At 47.1% G+C, this 23,925-nt stretch overlaps 1 protein-coding gene across 3 annotated transcripts in view; it reads right to left on the bottom strand.

Annotated features, from left to right (window-relative positions):
* smyd3 (SET and MYND domain containing 3) overlaps nucleotides 1–23,925 on the bottom strand; it is a 738,112-nt gene that overhangs the window by 516,107 nt on the left and 198,080 nt on the right. For all 3 annotated transcript variants that reach the window (XM_078229519.1, XM_078229520.1, XM_078229518.1), the window contains exon 5: nucleotides 11,393–11,529. In XM_078229519.1, coding sequence (XP_078085645.1) covers nucleotides 11,393–11,529 — 137 coding nt within the window. The remainder of the gene's footprint in view (nucleotides 1–11,392; nucleotides 11,530–23,925) is intronic.

A 23,925-nucleotide genomic window follows, 5' to 3' on the forward strand; every position in this document is an offset into this window, starting at 1 on the left:
GGTCCCTGACGCTGTGAGGCAGCAATGCTAACCACTGAGCCACCGTGCCGTCCGTCCCTTTGCAGCAGTACATTCAGTTCCAAGGGAGCCAGAGGGACGGAACAGCAGCAATTCATCTACCTCTCCTCCTGCTCCACCTCTCCTCCTGCTCCACCTCTCCTCCAGCTCCACCTCTCCTCCAGCTCCACCTCTCCTGCAGCTCCACTGCCAGAGGGACGGAACAGCAGCAATTCATGCCAGAAGTGAGCCGCTAAAGGTTGGGAGCAAAGGCTCAGAAATGTTCTTGGTTCCTATTGGAACAGCTAGGTTCAGCAAAGCTTTCAAAATCATTGGTGATTTCAAGAGGTTTAAACCAATTGCAAATATTGCTTGGTTTATCGGCAATGGGGAAACATGAACTGCGGATTATGATGGAAAGGGAAGCACTGGAGGGAAGCTTTCACTCAGCGGTGATCCAAATATGGAATGCATTACCACAAGTGACCCCTGACACCATAACTAAAGCATCGTTTAAATAGGGAATTGAAGTATATGGAGAGATACAGGAAAGTGGATACTGAGATTAGAGAAGGTAGCTTCAATTGCAGAGCAGCCACCAGCCGCAGGCATGATGGACCAAATGGTCCCTCACAATCCCGGACATTTCGGTGATACTCCTCATCCATCAAAGACTCAGAATGGTGGAAGAATCACTGGCAGGGACCTAATGTAAGATGGTATTTGTGGGTTGTGACAATGAAGGGGTCAGTAGCGTAGTGGGAATGTTACTGTACTAATAATCCAGACACCCTGACTAATGCTCTAGGAACGTGGACTCAGATCTTTGCTGAGTCCCTTTAAAAATGGCGGCGGAACCCAATTCTGGGAGTTCTGCCCCATTCCCATTTCTAACAATTTTGGTCAGGGTGGGATAGAGTGCGGGATGCTATCCCACACACACAATTCCCATCCTTACCGGCTCGATTGTGAGGGCGGGCAGTTCAAACCTCCCTGCAATTTTGATGGAGGAGCCAGGAGAGCTAAGAGTTGGAGCTAGGAGTAAAGGCTGGAGCTAAAAGCTAAGATGTGGAGCTAAGAGCTGGAACTAAGAGCTAAGGGCTTGATCTAAGAGCTAAGGGCTGGAGCTAGAAGCTAAGGGCTGGAGCTAAGAGCTGGAGGAGAGGTGGAGCTGGAGGAGGGGTGGAGCTGGAGGAGGGGTGGAGCTGGAGGAGGGGTGGAGCTGGAGGAGGGGTGGAGCTGGAGGAGGGGTGGAGCTGGAGGAGGGGTGGAGCTGGAGGAGGGGTGGAGCTGGAGGAGGGGTGGAGCTGGAGGAGGGGTGGAGCTGGAGGAGGGGTGGAGCTGGAGGAGGGGTGGAGCTGGAGGAGAGGTGGAGCTGGAGGAGAGGTGGAGCTGGAGGAGAGGTAGAGCAGGAGGAGGGGTGGAGCTGGAGGAGGGGTGGAGCTGGAGGAGGGGTGGAGCTGGAGGAGGGGTGGAGCTGGAGGAGGGGTGGAGCTGGAGGAGGGGTGGAGCTGGAGGAGGGGTGGAGCTGGAGGAGGGGTGGAGCTGGAGGAGGGGTGGAGCTGGAGGAGGGGTGGAGCTGGAGGAGGGGTGGAGCTGGAGGAGGGGTGGAGCTGGAGGAGGGGTGGAGCTGGAGGAGGGGTGGAGCTGGAGGAGGGGTGGAGCTGGAGGAGAGGTGGAGCTGGAGGAGAGGTGGAGCTGGAGGAGAGGTGGAGCTGGAGGAGAGGTGGAGCTGGAAGAGGGGTGGAGCTGGAGGAGGGGTGGAGCTGGAGGAGAGGTGGAGCTGGAGGAGAGGTGGAGCTGCAGGAGAGGTGGAGCAGGAGGAGGGGTGGAGCTGGAGGAGAGGTGGAGCAGGAGGAGAGGTGGAGCAGGAGGAGAGGTAGAGCAGAGGTGGAGCAGAGGTGGTTGCAGCATCTCAGGAGCTGTGAACCGCAAAATCGCCCTAGCCCAGAGTGGAGAACCATAAAAAAGCACAGGCATTCATCTTACCTTCTCCTACATTTCTCAAACAATACCAGCCATTCATATTATCAATGTCAGAAGCTTTCATTCACTTCAGACCTCTGAAAGTGACACCAGCAATGAAAAACCTCTTCAAAGAAACAGCTGATCATTACAAGGTAATAGAGATGTGAATCAAACAAAACTTTGACCACCCTCTGCAGCTGTATAAACATTGCTTGCTGAGATTTAAGTGGATTGGTCATTCTTGGAGCTCAGCCAAGCATTCAAATTGAGGCCATCTTTTCAGCCTGCTTTTGTTGTTACAGTTGCCATGACAAATAGAAGAATTGAAATTCAACTAATGTACAAAACTGGGATTAAAAAGCTAGTCCCATTAATGGTAACTATGCAACTATCAGATTGTTTTAAAACCTCAATTGGTTCACTAATCTCCTTCAGGAGAGGAAAATCTGCTATCCTGACCCGGTCTGGCCTAAGTGGTTCCAGACCCACAGGAATATGGTTGGCTCCTAAATGCCTTCTGAAATGGCCTAGCAAGTCCCCCAGTTCAAGGGTTTATAGGGATAGGCAACAAAAACTGGCCTTTCCACCAACACCCATATCCCCAAGAATGAATTTTTAAAAAGTAACATACAGAATGACAGGAAGTTCAGAGCAATGCCACTCTGTGCGAGCTCCAAACAGAGCTACATAATCTCTTCCAAAGCAATCCCCATAAACTTGGGAACATTTTTTTTAATGCCAAGCCTTTGCCTAATTCCCAATGAAAATATAGAACACTCTGAATCTGGAACGGTTTATTTTACAAATACCAAGATGAAAACAAGGCCTCATCAATGTTCCTGATTCACGGGGGTACAGAGGTTCAACTGCAGAATGAGCCAAGTGTCTTTAAACCACATGCCCAGGCTGGATCAGTGCGGTGCTTAATATTAAGTGACAAGCTTAAGCAAAACAAGCCTGACAGAACAGCCGCACTGCTCTTTGTAGACAGTGTTAAAGAAACCCACAGTAACCAGAGCACACAAAAGCTTTGGCATCTGATGACAAACCAGAGGAAAGGTTAAACATCACCTCCTCCCACTTGCCATTTTCAGTACATGGGCGGCACGGTGGCACAGTGGTTAGCACTGCTGCCTCACAGCGCGCAGGGACCCTGGTTCAATTCCAGCCTCGGGTCACTGTCTGTGCGGAGTTTGCAACTTCTCCCCGTGTCTGCGTGGGTTTCCTCCGGGTACTCCGGTTTCCTCCCACAGTCCAAAGATATGCAAGTTAGGTGGACTGGCCATGCTAAATTGACCCTAGTCTCAGGGGGACTAGCAGCGTGGTTACGGGAACAGGGCCTAGGTGGAGTTGTGGTCAGTACAGACTCGATGGGCCGAATGGCCTTCTTCTATATTGCAGGGATTCTATTCTACATTTCACAGGTATGGCAATTTGAGTGGCAAGCCTGAATAAGGGAAGCTGGCTGCCATCTCATCACTTCTTCATCACTTTGACTCTCTTCCTTAACAATTCAGATTCAGCCAAGATGGTTAATTATCCCCTCTGTCAGCAAACTGCAATTTGGATCTGCCAGTGTCGAATTAAACTACGGCACTGTAACATGTTATAATGTAGGACTGTCCCGCCTGCCACAGGGATTGGAGCAGGTGAGAGGGGGACCATGGGAAGGTCCGTTGATCCCGGGTGGGATTTTCGGGCCTTGGGGCGAGCGAGGTCGGAAAGCCCCGCCCATTGTGTTCAAATCTGGTGAATCTTGACAAATATTTTATTTCAAAATTGTCAAGTGCATAGAATCATAGACTCTACAATGCAGAAGGAGGCCATTTGGCCCATCGAGTTTGCACTGACAACAATCCCACCCAGGTCCCATCTCCGTAACCCCACATATCTACCCTCCTAATCCCCCTGATGCTAGGGTCAATTTAGCATGGCCAATCAACCCAACCCGCACATCTTTGGATTGCGGGAGGAAACCGGAGCACCCGGAGGAAACCCACGCAGACAAGGGGGAGAAAATGCAAACTCCACACAGATAGTCACATGAGGCCGGAATTGAACCCTGGCGCTGTGAGGCAGCAGTGCTAACCACTGCACCACCTTGCCAGGGATGGTGGCAACAGTGCTAACCACTGTTTCTTGTTTGTCCTTTGAGGAGAAGATGCCAATGTTTAGCATCTGGTGTGTTTGATAGATGACTGTGAAGGACGTTAACTTGATCTTTCTCTGCACGCAGGCTATGACTGTCACACTACATTCTGCACCCTCTGATTTCCTTCTCCTCTATGTACTCTATGAACAGTATGTTTTGTCTGAATAGTGCACAAGAAACAATACTTTTCACTGTATCCCAATACATGCAACAATAATAAATCAAATCAAAATCTGTATATGTATGTGCGTGTGTGTGTGCGTGCGCATGTGTGTGTGTGTGTGTGTGTGTGTGTGTGTGTGTGTGCGCGTGTGTCATGTTAATCCCAATAATTGTATGTTGAGGAAGAATGAGTACGAAGTTAGCCTGTACCTTAAAACAAGTGTATTTGTACAACAGTAAAGTCACAGACTCACCCAGTTCCTCCCAGACACCCAGAGTGAACTGGTTGATATATTCCTGCAGTTATTCCCTAATCCTTCCCCAGTTGGGGACAGTTGTGTTTAATGATCAGCTTAATGCATATATTCCATGGCAGCCCAAATTCAACATTAACATGCCTGGCACATGAAAAAGAGACCTGCAGATTGAGAGAGCGAGAGACATTAAGGCCGGGATTTTACCGGCACGCCCATGCCAATTCCGGGAGTGGGCGAGGCTCGGAGAACAGCATTCTCCATTGGCCTCAGGCGGGATCTTACGAACCTCGGGTAGACGTGCCGGTAAAATTCCGTCCCTAGTGTGTGAGAGGCGGGGAGTCGGTTAGCCCAGTTGGCTGGACAGCTGGTTTGTGATGCAGAACGACGGCAACAGCGTGGGTTCAATTCCCGTATCGGCCGAGGTTATTCATGATAGGCCTCACCTTCTCAACCTTGCCCGAGGTGTGGTGATCTTCTGGTTAAATCACCACCAGTCAGCTCTCCCCCTTCAAGGGGAGAGAGGTCTACGGTCATCTGGGACTATGGCAACTTTACCTTTAACTAGGAGGTGTACAGAGAGAAGGGAAAGAAGTCCAGACAAGAGAGGACATGTGCAGATGGAGAAGAAAAGGAGCAAGAAAAGGAGGATCAGAGACAAGCAGGTACGGACAATAAAATAAAGTATGGTGAACACAGAGCAGAAAAACATTGCAAATATATTGCACATTTCAAAACTTTGAGATGCCCCAAAGCACTTTAAAATTAATGAAGTTATTTTTGGCGTACTGACACAGTTTATCTTCCTCCATTAAAACAAACAAAGAGAACAGAAAACAAGCAGAGGTAAATAGCTTTTTTTCAAATTTCGGGCCATGGGGAAAACTACAAAAGATCAAACACCAAGACTGCTTAAATTAGTCAGTGAATGGTTTTGTATCAACAGTGATACAGTCTTTTGCCTGGTTCAGGACTCTCAAGGTTAACATACAGTTTCAATTGGCAGGTAGGAAGGCAAACTCAATGTTAGCATTCATTTCTAGAGGGCTAGAATACAAGAGCAGGGATGTACTGCTGAGGCTGTCTCAGGCTCTGGTCAGACCACATTTGGAATATTGTGAGCAGTTTTGGGCCCCATACCTAAGGAAGGATGTGCTGGCCTTGGAAAGGGTCCAGAAGAGGTTCACAAGAATGATCCCAGGAATGAAGGGTTTGTCAATGAGGAGCGGTCGAGGAGACTGGGTCTGTACTCGATGGAGTTTAGAAGGATGAGGGGGGAATCTAAGAACATAGAACATAGAACAGTACAGCACAGAACAGGCCCTTCGGCCCACGATGTTGTGCCGAGCTTTGAAACTTACAGAATACTGAGTGGCCTAGATAGAGTGGGCATGGAGAGGATGTTTCCACTCGTGGGAGAGACTAGAACTCGAGGGCAGAGTGAAGGGACGCTCCTTTAAAACACAGATGAGGAGGAATTTCTTCAGCCAGAGGGTGGTGAATATGTGGAACTCATTGCCACAGAGGGCTGTGGAGGCCAGGTCATTGAGTGTCTTTAAGACAGAGATAGATAGGTTCTTGATCAATAAGGGGATCAAGGGTTACAGGGAGAAGGCAGGAGACTGGGGATGAAAACCATATCAGCCATGATTGAATGGCGAAGCAGACTTGATGGGCTGAATGGCCTAATTCTGCTCCTATATATTATGGTCTCATCAACAGATACTTTCCAAAGTAGAGCAGTTCTGTTCAGATCTGTTTACAAGTAAGCAGTCGAGTTATTGACTGGTCGGCTGACTGATGCCAGCAGAACAGACAACTGCCAACGGCTGTGGACAAGTCCGGTCCAGCACATCCAAGATCCATCAGCCTCTGGGAAGGCATGTGCCCAGGTGCCAAGTTGGAGAGGAGCAGGTGGTCACTAGCTATCTCGACAGCAGACAATTACAAACAGCCTGCCAAAATTAGATTCGACTCGAGGAAAACAAGAGGGGTATTCTCCCAGACTTAGAAAAACAAATCTCCTGCGATCGCCCAGCTTAGCTTGCGTCATGAGTCAACATGCATAATAACCTCAGGATGTTGGCAGCGTGGCAGCAATAAATGGATCTGACATCTATATTTGCTTTCTTTGAAAATGACTGGAACACCACACACACACACACATATACACAGAGGCACGGGATTTTTCTTCTTTCTTTGGGCGGCACAGTGGTTAGCACTGCTGCCTCACAGCGCCAGGGACCCGGGTTCGATCCCAGGCTTGGGTCACTGTCTGTGTGGAGTTTGTATGTTCACCCCATGTCTGCGTGGGTTTCCTCCGGGTGCTCCGGTTTCCTCCCACAGTCCAAAGATGTGCAGGTTACGTGGATTAGCCATGATAAATTGCCCCTTAGTGTCAACAGGATTAGCAGGGTAAATGTGCGGGGTTATGGGAATAGGGCCTGGATGGGATTGTGATCAGTACAGACTTGAAAGGCCGAATGGCCTCCTTCTGCACTGTAGGGATTCTATGACTTCTCTATGACTTCCTCTGTCAGCTGGTTAGCGAAAGAAAAACCTCAGCGCCAGCAGGAAAGGAGGGACGCTGCTCCGAACTCACCGTTTATAATAGCGGGCTGAGGAACATGCACCTCAAGGGATATGGAAATTAAAATGCCAACCACACACAGACCACTGATTCATCAATCCACACCGTCGGATTACATCAGCATGGCACCTTTAAGGATTTACAACCTGGAATAGGAACACAGCCGGAGAAGGCCATCTCCGGCCTCAACACTGCTCCGCCATTCTCCCGTATCATCGTCTACCTCAATGCCATTTTTCCCCACCTACCCCGTATCCCTTGATTCTTTGCTGACGCTTTAGTGGGTTAAATGGAGGGCTGGTCCATTTCACTGCTCTTCATCAAGTGCATAAGCGGATCCGATGTAAACTGGGGACGTCCGGTATAAATTTAACCTTCACATTATTTCCAAGGTAAACCAAGAGAAAGAGGACACTCTCCCATCATCAGTGAGTGAACTGAGATGAATGCAAATGCTATTTGTAATCGGTTGTTATCAGAACCCCCGGATTTCCAGAAATTCCCGTCAACTCAATCCGTGCAAGTGTCTTTAACCCATTTCTGCACCTCCTTCCCAGTGCACACGGGGTGGGGGCCCAGGGTGGGGGTGGGGGGGGGGGGGGGGGGGTGACAAATGTCAGGATGTAAAATGGTGCAGAGCGCTCAGCAGATTTTGAGAGCTTTTACTTATTGATGAGCTGACAGCAACAGGACAATGTCAGCGCATTGTGCAGAGGCCAGGCGTCACTCAGACTCAAAACATTGGCTCTGTTCTCTTTCCGCGGATGCTGTCAGATCTGCTGAGATATTCCAGCGTATTCTGTGTTTATTTCAGATTCCGCAATAATTCATAGAATCCTTACAGTGCAGAAAGAGGCCATTCGGCCCATCGAGTCTGCACCGACTCTCCGACAATGCATCTTATCCAGGCCCTATCCCTCTAATCCCACGTATTTACCCCACTAAGCGCCCTAATTTACACAACTTGGGACACTGAAGGGTAATTTAGCATGGCTTACACATCTTTGGAGTGTGGAAGGAAACCCATGCAGACAGGGGGAGAACGTGCAAACTCCACACAGTCACCCAAGGCTGGAATTGAACCCGGGTCCCTGGCGCTGTGAGGCAGCAGTGCTAACCACTGTGCCACCATGCCGCCCTAAATTTGCTTTTATCATCACGCAAGGCCTCTTGTCTGAAGTGCAGAGAGACTGAGAGCAGCTCAAATCAGAGCGGCGCTCCTCTAACATGACCAAACCCAAGATTGGAGATGGGTTTGGAGTATACTGTCCTCCTGTTGCTGGTGATATTGCACATTCTTCCACTAGGGGAACTTTGTCATTCAGTGTGACATGTTTACATAGCCAATTTCTATAATAAACCTGAGTGTCATGGAAAAGTTGACAGGACATCTGCGTAGACATAAGGGGGGGGGGGGGGACTTTTCCTGTCCCGCCCACCATGGGACTCGTAGCGGGCGGGAGGAGGACAGACTATGCAAAGGTCCGTTGATGTCGGGCGGGCTTTTCCAGCTTTGGGTTGAGTGCGGCCGGATAATCCCACCCACGATACAAAGGTACATCTTGTAACACAGGCATGCAAGAAAACCCACACACATATGTACACACACATGCATCTGTGTGCACACATGTCTAAAGATTTTCAAGCATGGAGTTACTGAGAATTATATTAATTGTCAATCGCACCCCCCTCTCACCCACACAACATAAAACACATTGACCACTTGATACAAAGGTTAAATTCAGTCCTAAGGCAGCAATCTCCCAATTGACATCAGTACATTCAAACAATTTCTCTTCCTGTCTCAGTGACTGTACAGGGAATGTGTAGACGTGCTTGGATACTGCGATGCACAGAAGAAGCGAGCATGATATAGCGTTCCATCCCACTACACAATTCCAAACATTTCACCTGATATCTGAATGGGTTCTTCCAAACTGAAACAGAGTTCTGTATTTCCAGAGAGCATAATAAATTGATAATTAAGATATAAACATGACAGTCTCGACTAAAGTGAATATATCAGGGTTTATACTGTCTGCCGAGGGTCTAATGTTCAGAAAATCATTACTATTAAGAGTATCTAAGTAGAACAAATTAGTAATCAACACATGTGGTGTTTCTATGTGCTTGATATTTACTGTACGGATTAACATGCAAAAGGACACACCATGTGCATTGACTGGGTTGTGCACAGGTTGTGACAAGCCAACATTGAGGGATCCCCAATTATGATGTTGAAGTACAATCAACAACTTACCGCAGATTACTGGCAAGCTCCCTGCCGCTGGCTCAGCATGTTTCAAACTACCCAGCATGGATCCGCCTTCTGCCATCCAGAACTAAGTGGGAAGAGTCACGGTGCTTGTCATCACCCCCTACCCACACCCACCCCCCATACCGCCCCACATACCACTCGCTAGCATGACACCCAGCTTGCTTCTGTGTCGTGTAAGTTCCCCTTTCACTGATCCGCCAGCAACTACAGCTTGGAGGAGTGAGTGAATGTGTCAATCAGGAACATTTCTCTGAACTGATGGTGCGGGCGAGAGGCAGCGCTGGGGATGGGGGAGGTTCACAACAGCTACAACTGAAAGACTTTGGAGTGTCAGAATTGTCAGCAAGGGAAGGGGCAATTCACCTCGTGCCACTTCCCAACTTCCCCTCGTTATTATTCTCTCTTCAGATAAAGGATTTAATTCCCTTTTGAAGACCTCGATTGAACCTGCCCTCACCACACACTCGGGCAGTGCATTCCAGATGCCAACCACTGAATGCCTACAAAAGATCTTCCTCACGCCACCATCGCTACTTTTGCCAAGTATCTTAAATCTGTGTCCACTTGTCCTTCCACCAACGGGAACAGCCTCTTCCTATCTACTCTGTCCAGATTCCCTCTTAATTTTGAACATCTCTATCAAATCTCCCCTCACCGTTCTCTTTAGCAGAAAGTCCACATTCTCCAATCTTTCGAAGTAACTGAAATTCCTCAACCCTGGAACAATTCTCATGAATCTTTCCTGTCCTCTGTCTTCTGCCTTCATATCATTCCCGAGACCTGGTGCCAAGGACTGAACACAATGCTCTAGTTGGGGCCAAACTCGTGTTTCCCACAGGTTTGACACAAGATCCTTACTTTTGTATCCTATATGCCTTTATTAATAAAGCCCAGGATGCCTTATGTTTTATTAACCGCGCTAACAATGCCATCTTCAATGATTTATTCACATATCCACCCAGAGCCCACTATTCCTCGGGAATTGTACCCTTTATTTTTATATTGTTGCTCTGCATTCTTCCAACCAAAAGGAATCACTCCATACTTCTCTGGGATAAATTTCATCTGCCACTTGTCTGCCCATGCCAACAACCTATGTCCCTTTGAAATTCTTTGGAATCCTCCTGATTCACAATGCTGCCAAGTTTTGTAGCGTACGCAAATTTTGAAATTGTGCTCAGCGCACCAAGGTTTAGGTCATTAATATATACCCCAGGAACAGAACGATCCTGACACGAGTCCCTGGGGAACTCCACTATAAACCTCTCATTATGTTAGCTGCCAGTCTCTTCTCATACTCTCTCTTTACTTCACTTATTTGCCTTTTGAATTCCCTTCTGAAATTCAGCCTCGGTTGTCGGTTTTATTATCCACCCGTCACATTTTAACCTCTATCACTTCTGCCACCCAGGAAGCTCTGGGCTTGTTTCTCCTAACGTTCCCCTTCATGGGACGATACGCACCCGAACTATTCCATCAAACTCGCACCCAATTGCTCCGCTGAATCGCCTCGAGCTTCTGCGAGGACCACGAAATCCACGAATGACACTCGACTCATGAATGTTTTCCTCTGAAAACAGAGACTGGACTGGGCTGTAACTCGCTGGCAGCTCACTGGGATAATTCATACGTCAACTGAAGAGAAATATCTGCCCCTCGAATAATTTTCCTTCAACAGAAATGAAGCTAATCGGAGCCAGGTGAGTTCTTTCAGCTTCCATTTGCTTTGTAGCGTCACATGATGTACATCTGCACAGAGTGCCGCGTTCTCGGGGCAGGACCTCCGAGTTGTGCACAGTTACAGTACTTTCAGAAACCCCACAATCCCTCTCCCCCCCCACCCTCACCACCAATCCGGCAAACACGCAGCAGGCCGCACGACGACCTCGGGACCTGTAACTCAGAGGGTCAATCAACGGAGAACGGCCTCTCCCAGTCGAATAGCATTTCAACCCTCACGCCAGTGAGTTCTAAAAGAAAAGCGGACTTACTTGACCGAAGAGGTGAAGGAGATTTAAGCCAGGAGGCAGCTGGGATGTGTTGTGAATTTCCTCTTTGATATAAAATTGCAGCATGACTATAAGTTGCCCAAGGCTCCCTTTCATTTCGTCACTCATCTCTTTGATATCTGGGGAGGAATGAACCAAACTGATTGTCAACCACAATGAAAAAGTAGGCTTCGCGGCAGCTGTTCTGTCTAGACACATCTACTCCCCAATTCCATTTGAAGCGGCCACAAGCATATATCTTTGCAGCTTTGGCAGGTAAATAAAGTACAAGAATCTCCTGCCACTCATCTGTTTGTAAAACTGGACAGCAACTCTCAGGGTGAATGATCAATCAAACTGCAGCATGAACAGGCATTCGCTTCCTTCAAAGATCTGCGGTGACAATTGGTGCAATTTGTTTTTCTTTAGACAAGACAGAGGCCAGTGGCCAAGGAGTAAATCATGTGAGTAAATGTCCTTGTGTGGCTAAACTAATAAACAAGGGACTGGTGGATGAGCACTGGTAAACTACCGAGCTCAGGAGGTGAGTGCGCCCTGCTTCCTTCCCTGTGTGGAAGGATCCAAACCAGCAGCTACCAGGACTTGATGGTTTGAGTTACAAGGAGAGGCTGGATAAACTGGGACTTCTTTCCCTGAAGAGTAGGAGGCTCAGGGGTGATCTTATAAAGGTCTATAAAATAATGACAGTAAGGAGTCTCACAACACCAGGTTAAAGTCCAACAGGTTTATTTGGTGGCACTGTCAATTTGGCGCTACCAAATAAACCCGTTGGATTTTAACCTGGTGTTGTCAGACTTCTCACTGCGCCTACCCCAGTCCAACGCCGGCATCTCCACATTATAAAATAATGAGGGGCATAGATCAGCTATGTAGTCAACATCTTTTCCCAAAGATAGGGGATGTTAGAATGTAATCGGTGACAACTTTGATTAGATGTAATGTGACCAGTGGGAACAAGATGTAAGAGTCAACTGTCCCAGTAAAACATGAAACCAATCACAGAGTGATGTAATAGTCAGCTAACCAGCTGATTCACTATAAATAAGGAACTATGTAGAATTGTGGGGGGCTTGGAGCGGTCCAGGGCGAGGCTCCAAGTTTTGAGTCATGATGTTTCTTTATTAAACCTTTTCTTTGATTTATAAGTTGGAGTAAGTTTTGTTGTATTTTAATTAGCTACATTTTGAAGAGTTCCTTCTGAAGAAACAGAGGAATCTAAAACTAGAGGGCATGGGTTTAAGGTGAGAGGGCAGAGCTACAAAAGGGTCCAGAGGGGCAATCTTTTCACACAGAGGGCGGTGAGTGTCTAGAACAAGCTGCCAGAGGTAGCAGTAGAGGCAGGTACAATTTTGTCTTTTAAAAAGCATTTAGATAGTTGCGTAGGCAAGATGGGTATAGGGGGATATGGGCCAAATGCGGGCAATTGGGACTAACTTAGTAGTTTAAAAAAAAGGTGGCATGGACAAGTTGGGCCGAAGGGCCTGAATCCATGCTGTAAACCTCCATGATCTATGAGCTCTGGAAACATTTTATTACTATTCTTCCATGGGAAGTGGGCGTCACTGACTAGGCCAGCATTTGTTGTTCAACCCTAGTTGCCCTAGAGACAGTGGTGGTGAGCGGTCTTCTTGAACAGCTGCAGTCCATGTGGTGTAGGTACAGCCACGGTGCTGTTTGGGAGGGAATTCCAGGATTTTGACCCAGTGACAGTGACGGAATGGCCGATATATTTCCAAGTCAGGGTGGTGAGTGACTTGGAGAGGAAGATGGTGTTTCCATGTGTCTGCTGCTCTTTACCTTCTAGTTGGTAGAGATCATGGGTTTGGAAGGTACTATTGAAGGAGCATTGGTGAGTTCCTGCAATGCACCTTGTAAATGGTACACACGGCTGCCACTGTGTGTTGTGGTGGTGGGAGGGGATTTGACGGTGGTAGATGGGGTGCAATCAAGCAGAGCTGCTTTGCGCTGGATGTTGTCCAGCTCCTCAAGTGTCAAAGAGGATGCACTCATCCAGGCAAGTGGAGTGTATACCAGCACACTCCTGACTTGTGCCTTGCAGATGATGGACAGACTTTGGGGGGTCAGGAAGTGAGTTATTCAGGATTCCTCGTCTCTGACCTGTTTTTGTATTTAGTTAGAACCATAGAACCATAGAAAATTACAGCTCAGAAACAGGCCTTTTGGCCCTTCTTGTCCGTGCCGAACCATTTTTGCCTAGTCCCACTGACCTGCACTTGGACCATATCCCTCCACACCCCTCTCATCCATGAACCCGTCCAAGTTTTTCTTAAATGTTAATTTAAGTGCATTTACCACTTTATCCGGCAGCTCATTCCACACTCCCACCACTCTCTGCGTGAAGAAGCCCCCCCTAATATTCCCTTTAAACTTTTCTCCTTTCACCCTTAACCCATGCCCTCTGGTTTTTTTCTCCCCTAGCCTCAGCGGAAAAAGCCTGCTTGCATTCACTCTATCTATACCCATCAAAATCTTATACACCTCTATCAAATCTCCCCTCAATCTTCTACGCTCCAGGGAATAAAATCCCAACCTATTCAATCTCTTTCTGTAACTCAGCTTCTCAAGTCCTGGCAACATCCTTGTGAACCTTCTCTGCACAGTTGACTGGTCCAGTTCAGTTTCTGGTCAATAGTAACCCCCAGGATGTTGATAGTGGGGGATTCAGTGATGGTAATGCCATTGAATGTCAAGGGGCGATGGTTAGATCCTCTCTTGTTGGAGATGGTCACTGCCTGGCATTTGTGAGGTACGAATGCAACTTGACACTTATCAGCCCAAACCTGAATGTTGTCCAGGACTTGCCGCATCTTTTTTCTTTATTCTTTCACTTATGTAGATGTCGCTGGCGAGAACAGTATTTATTGCTCATCCTAATTGCCCTTCAACTAACTGAGCAGCTTGCTAGGCCATTTCAGAGAACAGTTAAAAGTCCAACCACATTACTGTGGATCTGGAGTTACATGTAGGCCAGACCAGGTAAGGATGGCAGATTTCTTTCCCTAAAGGACATTAGTGAGCCGGATGGGATTTTACGACAATTGATGATAGTTTCATGGTCACCATCACTGAGACGAGCTATCAATTCCAGATTTTTGGGATTTGAACCCATGTTCCCAGTGAATTAGTCTGGGTTTCTGTATTACTAATCCAGTGACATGACCATACGCCACCATGCGGACAAGGATTGCAACACAAAAACAGGCCATTCGGCCCAACCAGTCAGTGTTACCCTCCCCACGCACAATTATCCACCCTTTCCCATACCGTCTCATCCACCAATCAAATCTAATCCAGAACATTTACTTTGTCAGTCACTAACTGCGAAACTGGGTTCCAAGGCATCACCGCTCACCATTTCCCCCTGCCCAGCTCTCACTCTCTCTCATTTAATGTTGTATCTATGACCCTTCATATTAGATCTCTCGATGGCGGAAAATGAGCTACATCTATTGACCCTGTCCAACCCTTCCATTAAATTCCACCACATTTGGAACTCGCTGCCTGAATGGTGAACGCAGATTCATTAGTAGCTTTCAAAAAATTTTAACTTTAAAGAGAAAACAAAATTAGCCGGGATAGGAAGCGAGGGGAGGCGGATGAACTGGACTGCCCCTCACAAGAGCCAACACAGACTCGAGGGGATGAATGGCCTGCTCCCACGCTGCACCAATCGACATCATCCCGGGACCCGTATTGTTCTAACGAATAGAGGAGCCAGATTTTCCAATGCGTTCTCTGGAATAGCCGCCTACAGGCTTGTACTTCTGCTTGACGCTTATATCACAGCCCTTTCAGGAACGTGTCATGACAAGTAAAGGATTACAAGAACATAAAAAATAGGCCATTCGGCCCCTCAAACCTACTCCGCCATTCAATAAGATCATGGCTGATCGGAGAATGACCTCAACTCCAGTTTTCTGCCCATTTCCCATAATCCCTCGAATTCCTCATCAGGAAAGCACCAGTCGGAGACAGCGTTGAACATATTCAATGTCCTAGCTCTGGGGTAGAGAATTTCAAAGATTTACAACCCTCTGATATTCCCCCTTATCTATGTGTGCAATGAGAAATCCCTTCTTTTTAAGCTGTGCCCCCTGGTTATAGATTCCCCAATGAGGGGAATTACCCTCTCAGCACCCAGCCTGCCAAACCCCATCAGAATCTTATGGGTGTCTATGTGCAAAGATCATTGAAAGTGACAGGACAGGTGGAGACCAGAGTTAATAAATCATAAAGTATTCTGGGCTTCATTAACAGGGGCATAGAGTACAAGAGCAAAGAGGTTATGCTGAACTTACACAAGACACTAGTTGGACCTCAGCTGGAATATTGTCTACAGTTCTGGGTGCCACACTATAGGAAGGATGTGAACACATTGGAGAGAGTACAGTTTTTAAAGTTTATTTATTCGTGTCACAAGTAGGCTTACATAACACTGCAATGAAGTTACTGTGAAAATCCCCTAGTCGCCACACTCTGGCGCCTGTTCGGGTAACACTGAGGGAGAATTTAGCATGGCCAATTAACCTAACCAGCACATCTTTCGGACAGAGTACAGAAGAGGTTTACAAGAATGGTTCCAGGGATGAGAAACCTCAATGATAAGGATAGATTGGGAGACATTGGAACTGTTCTCCATGGAGAGAAAAAGGCCAAGAGGAGGTCTGATAGAGATGTTCAAAATCATGAGTGGGCTGGACAGAGTAGAGAGGGAGAAACTGTTCCCACTCGTAAAAGGATCGAGAACAAGAAGGCACAGATTTTAAGTGATTTGCAAAAGAAGCAAAAGTGATGGGAGAAAAAAACGTTTCCACACAGCGAGTGGTTGGGGTCTGGAATGCACTGTCTGGAAGTGTGACAGAGGCAGGTTCAATCGAGGCATTCAAGAAGGCTTTAAATGGTTATTTGAATACGAACAATGTGCAGGGGTATAGGGAAAAGACAGGGGAATGGTAGTAAGTCATGATGCTCATTTGGAGAGCCGGTGCAGACACGATGGGCCAAATGGCCTCCTTCGATGCTGGAACAATATGTGATGTTCCAATAAAATCATCTCTCATTCTACTAAACTCCAATGAGTACCGGCCCAACCTGCTCAACCTTTCCTCATAAAGCAATATCTCCACCCCAGGAATCAGCCTCATCAACCATCTCTGAACTGATTTGAGTACATCACTCCTTAAAATAAGGAGACCAAAACACGGTGTGGTCTCAGCACAACTAGACCAGGACTTCTCCCCTTTGCACCAACATTCCAGGAAGTGTCTTTGCAACAACTGGCTTAAAGTAAACCGCACTTGGAACATAGTGTTCAATTCTGGTCGCCACACTACCAGAAGGATGTGGAGGCTTTGGAGAGGGTACAGAAAAGATTTACCAGGATGGTGCCTGGAGGGCATTAACTATGAGGAGAGGTTGGAGAAACTTGGTTTGTTCTCACTGGAACGATGGAGGTTGAGGGGAGACCTGATAGAAGTCTACAAGATTATGAGAGGCATGGACAGAGTGGATAGTCAGAAGCTTTTTCCTAGGGGCACAGGTTTAAGGTGCGAGGGGCAAGGTTTAAAGGAGATGTACGAGGCAAGTTTTTTTACACAGAGGGTGGTGGGTGCCTGGAACTCGCTGCCGGGGGAGGTAGTGGAAGCGGATACGGTAGTGGCTTTTAAGGGACGGCTTGACAAATACATGAATAGGATGGGACTAGAGGGATATAGTACCCAGAAGGGTAGGGGGTTTTAGTTAAGGCGGGCAGCATAGTCGGTGCAGGCTTGGAGGGCCGAAGGGCCTGTTCCTATGCTGTAGTTTTCTTTGTTCTTTGTTCTTAAACAGACAAGCAAATGAAAAGCAGTTTTTCCCTCTTCAAAAGAGCGTCTTGTGTCAACAAAACGACTGTTCAAAACAACTCCTTGTTGGTGAGATGCTTTTGAGATTGTTCTGCGATGGGACAACACAACACAGAAATTCAAGATTACTCCTTTGAACAATTTCCTTCCCAGCCATCTTGCAATTATTTCCTATACATTTCAAACTGCTGATGCCACCATTCATGTATATTTACAGAATTTGACTACAGAATATTCTGTAGCTGGAGGCAACTGGATTTGATTAATTTACACCGATGGAACTGGAGAACATCATTAATAAATGAAACACTATTAAACTGTGGGACAAAAAAACAATTTCAGAGAATAGGTAGGGTTACATCGACACGAAAAGGATAATTAAGGCTACGCTTACAACTCAACATCATTATAGACAAGAGCTGCCAGCCATTAGGCAGCAGGTGGCACCTTTGAAATTGGAAGATTGTGCATTCAAGTTTCACTTCAGAGACCTGAGCACAGTTCGGGCAGACGCGTCAATGCAGCAGTGAGGGAGTGCTGCACGGTTGGAGGTACAAGATGAAACCAAGTCCCCCATCTGCCCTCTTAATCGGATGTTCAAGATAATCGTAGAATCATAGAATCCCCACAGTGCAGAAGGAGGCCAGTTGACCCATTGAGTCTGCATGGACAACAATTCCACCCAGGCCCTATCCCTGTATTTACCCTAATTCCCACAACACTAAGGGTTAATCTAGCATGGCCAATCAACCTAATCTGCACATCTTTGGATGGTGGCGTTATTCTATGAGCAGGGTCATTCTCCCCGGTGTCTTGGCCAACGTTTAGCCCTCGGCCAATATCACCAAGACAGTTCGCCTGATTCGACTCTCCAAACTCTTCCTGGGACTTTGCCATGGGCTAATTGGCTGCTGTGTTTCCCTGCACTGTAACACAAACGGCTACCCTTCAGAAATACTTGATTAGCTCAGACACACTTTGGAACGGTCCAAGGTCGTGAAAGGGGATATATAAATGCAGGTTCTTTGATGCCGGTTTACAAACAGGAATCCAGAAAACAGTAACAGGCACAGATGGTGACAAGCCACATTCAGCCATCAGCTTCTCTCTGCTCACGGGAAGCCAGGCTTCTCATGAGCTCCAATTCTATTGTATTATTTGTGGAGTAATGGGCACAGTTTATAATATCTATCTGCTCCGATATATTCCAGCTTTTGTAAACTTAACTGCGTTTTACTGCAAATCAGAGCCAGGTTTCAACAAGCATTTTGCAACCTCTCTCTTCTCCCCAAATTCTCTGCCCAAAGGCAAGTTGGAATTATAACGTCAAATGGGTAGGGCAAGGAGGCAGGTCCTAAGCCCAAACAGGGATTAAGCCCCATGCTACTGTCACCAGTCTGATCAGGCCAACCAGCAGCATCCCTCCTCAAGGAGTCCGAGTTGCTGTGGGTAACATACACTTTTACGTGTATGTTGTAGTCCAGAGCGGTGTATAACAATGATAGAGTCTCCAATTTATTTCCATCACATGGCGATGGATTCTTCTCCTACTAACTTGGGTGTTTCCTGTACACATCACCACTCCATTCATTCTCATCTGTGAATTTCTCCACTCATAACCATATTCACAGCTTACGATTACAATCAATGTGGAGTAACTTCCTTCATTCTGTACATGCCTCAGTATCCTCCCTCTCCCCACAGTGTAAATGATTGTCTTTCCGACCTTTAAACTAGGAAGTGGAAATGGAGTTTTCATTCAAAGGCACAGTTTCTGCCCATCCTCGTAGGTTTCGTGATTAGCAACCACCATCCCCGAGCTTCGTGTTTACTGCTTCTCCATTTGCCAACCAACATCCTTGTTCTTACCGTCCCATGCTGACACTATCGTTACAAAGCCCACCAACTTTCTCAGAAGACTAAGGAAGTTTGGTATGTCCACTATAACTCTCACCAACTTTGACAGATGCATCATAGAAAGCATTCTTGCTAGTTGTGTCACAGCTTGGTATGGCTCCTGCTCTGCCCAAGACCGCAGGAAACTACAAAAGGTCGTGAGTGTAGCCCAGTCCATCACGCAAACCAGCCTCCCATCCATTGACTCTGTCTACACTTCCCGCTTCCTCGGCAAAGCAGCCAGCATAATTAAGGACTCCACGCACCCCGGACATACTCTCTTCCACCTTCTTCTGTCGGGAAAAAGATACCAAAGTCTGAGGACACGTACCAAACGACTCAAGAACAGCTTCTTCCCTGCTGCCTGAATGGACCTACCTTGCATTAAGTTGATCTTTTTCTACACCCTAGCTATGACTGTAACACTACATTCTGCACTCTCTCCTTTCCTTTTCTATGAATGGTACGTTTTGTCTGTATAACACGCAAGAAACAATACTTTTCACTGTATACCAATACATGTGACAATAATAAATCAAATGAAATCAAATCAAAGTCTCCCTCCAGCCTCAGGTAGAAATCCCAGTGACTGCTTTACTTAATTGTTAGATTTATAGTCAAACAGTTCACAGTACTTAACATGTGAAGATATATGAACGTATGAAATAGGAGCAGAAGTAGGCAATCTGGCCCCTTGAGCCTGCTCTGTTGATCTGCTTGTGTTTTAAATTCCACATTCCCATCTACCTCCAATAACTTTTGATTCTCTTGCCCAAGAATCTATCTATCTCTGTCTTCAAAATGTTCAGTGACCCCGTTTCCACCGCTGTCTGAGGCAGAGTCGCAGAGAGAAACATGCCTCTTCACCTCTGTCCTAAAGGGGTGACCCTTAGTTTTAGAACAGTGCCCCCTAGTTCTGGACTCACCCCACAAGAGGAAACGCCCTTTCCGCGTCCACCTTGTCAAGACCGTTCAGGATCTTGCATGCTTCGATCATGTCACCCCTCACTCTCCTAAACTCCAGTGGAAACTAGCTCAGCCTGTCTAACCTTTCCTCATTCCAGGTATTAGTCTCGTAAACTGGGTTCAAAGACACAGATCAAAAGGAATTCTGCAGGCAGGAAGATCTTGTGCTTCCCACTGGAACAATTTTAAAAGTTGCAATGACAATGCAGGACGTGGTGAGAAAAATGGATCAACAGTTAAAAATAATTGAGTGCATGCACAGTTAAGAACACCATTACTGACTTTATTATAATTTGGTTTGCAGAAGAAAAGGTGTTTCTGAAATGAACCATTAGAGTGTACAGAGCAGGTGAGAATCATAGAATCCCTACAGTACAGAAGGAGGTCATTTGGCCCATCCAGTCTGCATCGACCACAATCCCACCAGGCCCTATTCCTGTAACCCTACATATTTACCCTGCTAATCCCCTGACACTAGGGTCAATTTAGCATGGCCAATCAACCTAACCCGCACATCTTTGGACTGTGGGAGGAAACTGGAGCACCCGGAGGAAACCCACGCAGACACGAGGGGAACGTGCAAACTCCACACAGACAGTGACCGAGGCCGGAATTGAACCTATGTCCCTGACGCTTGAGGCAGCAGTGCTAACCACTGTGCCGGATAGAGGGGTCCATTTGTCTTAAGATTGTTCCTACAAGGGAGAAGCTACCAGTAGGTTGTTGAATGGGACCCAACATCTTGACATTACCTTAGGTATTCCCTTGGTCTTCAGTGTAGGTTCAAGAATAAAACAGGAAAGTCACAGGTTTGAAGTTCATGGTGAAGTAGTTGATCGTAGTCAAAACATCAAAAATAGATGCAACTATTGTCAACAAGAATCCCGAGAGATTGAAGATAAGAGGGAAATCAGTTACCGTGCCCATACCGTGCTCATTCTATGATCATCTTGCTGGTGCCAGTACAGAGCGAGACTGCGGATAGTTGGGAACCTGTCTCGGGGGCAGGGAATTCATATGGTGTTCGTGGAAGTGGAAATGACTAGGGTTGGGAAGCATTTCCCGATCAGGGCCATTGTGATCTCCTGGACTCGTTTCGATCGCCTCAGGGGGTCGGAGAGGAATTTCCCAGATTTTTTTCCCCATATTGGCCCTGGGGTTTTTCACTCTGGGTTTTCGCCTCTCCCTGGAGATCACATGGTCTGGAATGGGGGGGTGGGGGTGAGTTAATGGGTTGTAATGAACAAAGCATCGTAGCTGTGAGGGACAGCTCGGTGGATAGGATATTGGTATGTAGATAGGCTGGAAAATTGGGCGGGGATCCTGGATTCAGGATTCAATCCTGGACCGGGGAGCGGCGCGGGCTTGGAGGGCCGAAGGGCCTGTTCCTGTGCTGTATTGTTCTTTGTTCCTCTGTAATGTGAATGCTAAAAGGTGTCTGGATTTGCACCTCATGTGCCGTAACCTGTCCCAAATGCTGCAAAGTGGGATTAGGCTGGGTGGCACATTCTTGGCCGGCACAGACACACTGTTCCAAGTGACTTCTGGACATTCTCTTTGATAATAGAGTCAAGTAGTGGATAGAGTTGGGATCGGGATCAGTCCTGATCTCATGGGGAACAGCGGTGGGGTAGTTTTAAGGGATTTAATGGCCTACCCTATTCCTGTGTTCCATCCTGGAACAACGTCAGGTTGGAGAAGTTTCAGGATTGACTGTAATGTCAATGAACTTGCCCTTGCCAATTCATCCCAGCTGCCTACCCAGTCAGATAGGAGAGTCTGATGGCATTCAGCCTCTGTCTCCCCACATTAACACCTGATGGTTGCCAATGCCCTTGGAGCCATCTGCCAGCAGAAGATGAACACGTTCAGGAGAAACAGTGATGAAAAACCAGGGGGTAAGTATTCACTGAGACATCAGAGCTTCTCACAGATGCCCTCGAGGGCCCTATTGTTCAGGATGTTCAGCCATAATGTTGGCGGCACGGTGGCACAGCGGTTAGCACTGCTGCCTCACCGCGCCGGGGACCCGGGTTCAATTCCGGCCTCATGTCTGTGTGGAGTTTGCATGTTCGCCCCGTGTCTGCGTAGGTTTCCTCCGGGTGCTCCGGTTTCCTCCCACACTCCAAAGATGTGCAGGTTAGGTTGATTGGCCATGCTAAATTGTCCGTTAGTGTCAGGGGGATTTGTAGGGTAGATAAGTGGGGTTACGGAGATAGGGCCTGGGTGGGATTGTGGTCGGTGAAGACTCGATGGGCCGAATGACCTCCTTCTGCACTGTAGGATTCTATGATAATTGCACAGCTAGAGACTCCAAGGATACTGTTCAAAGCTAAGTACGGGTGACATATCGTCATTAAAGTTCTTCAGGATGTTAAATGAGCAAAAGTATAATCCAGGCAGTCATGCCCATAAACTTACAGTATTTACACTGCCCTCTTGACACCATTCATCATTGAAAAGTAAACTACACAGAGACTGGAATGAGGTAGATATTCGAGCCAATTAATTACATAAAGAAAAAATTCCAAAGCAGTCTATCTAATGCTTCTGTATTCCCATTTCTACATCTTTTGTTGAATGCCTAACCTTTTAAAATCAGTCAAATTATAAATACTTAAATGGTGTACTCAATGGACAGAAATGCACTGAGTGCACACTATCAAATCCACAACTGGTTCCAATTACTCAGTTTGCGTTAACAAAACATACTGAAGACGGCAGCAAATTTAAACACAGTCTAGTTTCTCCTAAAAACAAAATGCAGTGACAACTATTGTTAACACTTTTCCTTAAAATGGCGTAAATTTTCACTGGTTCGGCTTTCAAGATGCCTTACGGAGGCACTTCCTGCAGAATAGTTTAATGTTATTCATCTGTTAAAGGTTCAGTGCACATTAATGTGTTCTCTAACACTGAAACAGAGTAAGAATTACTGCATGTTAATGGCCTCAATCAGCTACAGGAAGTGTGGACTGCTCTGCTCATTACTTTATGAGAATCTTATCTAACTTGTGCAGTTTCCAAGTTTGGTACGGGCTACAGATTTCATCGCAGCCGCGGAGGGGTTCGAAAACCCTTGGCCTGGGCATGTTCCTCAATATAACGGTTAAAACATTGGCGGTGGTGTAGTTCACTCAGGGAGTCTTGAGTTTCTGTGATAGGAGCAATTTTACATTTTGTATTGCAGTATGAAGTTATGGAGAGCGATGGCAGAGGCATCAACTAGACACTAGTTAGACCGCAGCTAGAATATCGTGTATGGTTCTGGGTGCCACACTGCAGGAAAGATGTGAACGCATTGGTGAGAGTGCAGAAGAGGTTTTCAAGAGTGGTTCCAGGGTTGTGATGAGGGTCGATTGGACAGGTTGGGACTGTTCTCCTTGTAGACTCATAGAATCCCTGCAGTGCAGAAGAGGCCATTCGGCCCATCAGGGCTGCACCGACTATCTGTCAGAGTACCTCACCCCGGCCCTCTCCCCCGTCCTATCCCTGGAACCCCACATCTTTCCCATGTCTAATCTATTTAAGTTAAGGAGCAATTTAGCATGGCCAATCCACCTAACCTGCGCATCTTTGGAGTGTGGGAGGAAACCGGAGCACCCGGAGGAAACCAACGCAGACACCGGGGGAACGTGCAAACTCCACACAGTCACCCGAGGCCAGAATTGAACCCGGGTCCCTGGCGCTGTGAGGCAGCAGTGCTAACCCACCGTGCCACCGAGAAGAAGGCTCAGAAAGCTGATTTGATGGTAATGTTCAAAATCATGAGGGGACTGGACAGAGTAG

Source organism: Mustelus asterias, chromosome 15 (assembly GCF_964213995.1).
Source record: "Mustelus asterias chromosome 15, sMusAst1.hap1.1, whole genome shotgun sequence".
Classification (NCBI taxonomy): domain Eukaryota; kingdom Metazoa; phylum Chordata; class Chondrichthyes; order Carcharhiniformes; family Triakidae; genus Mustelus; species Mustelus asterias.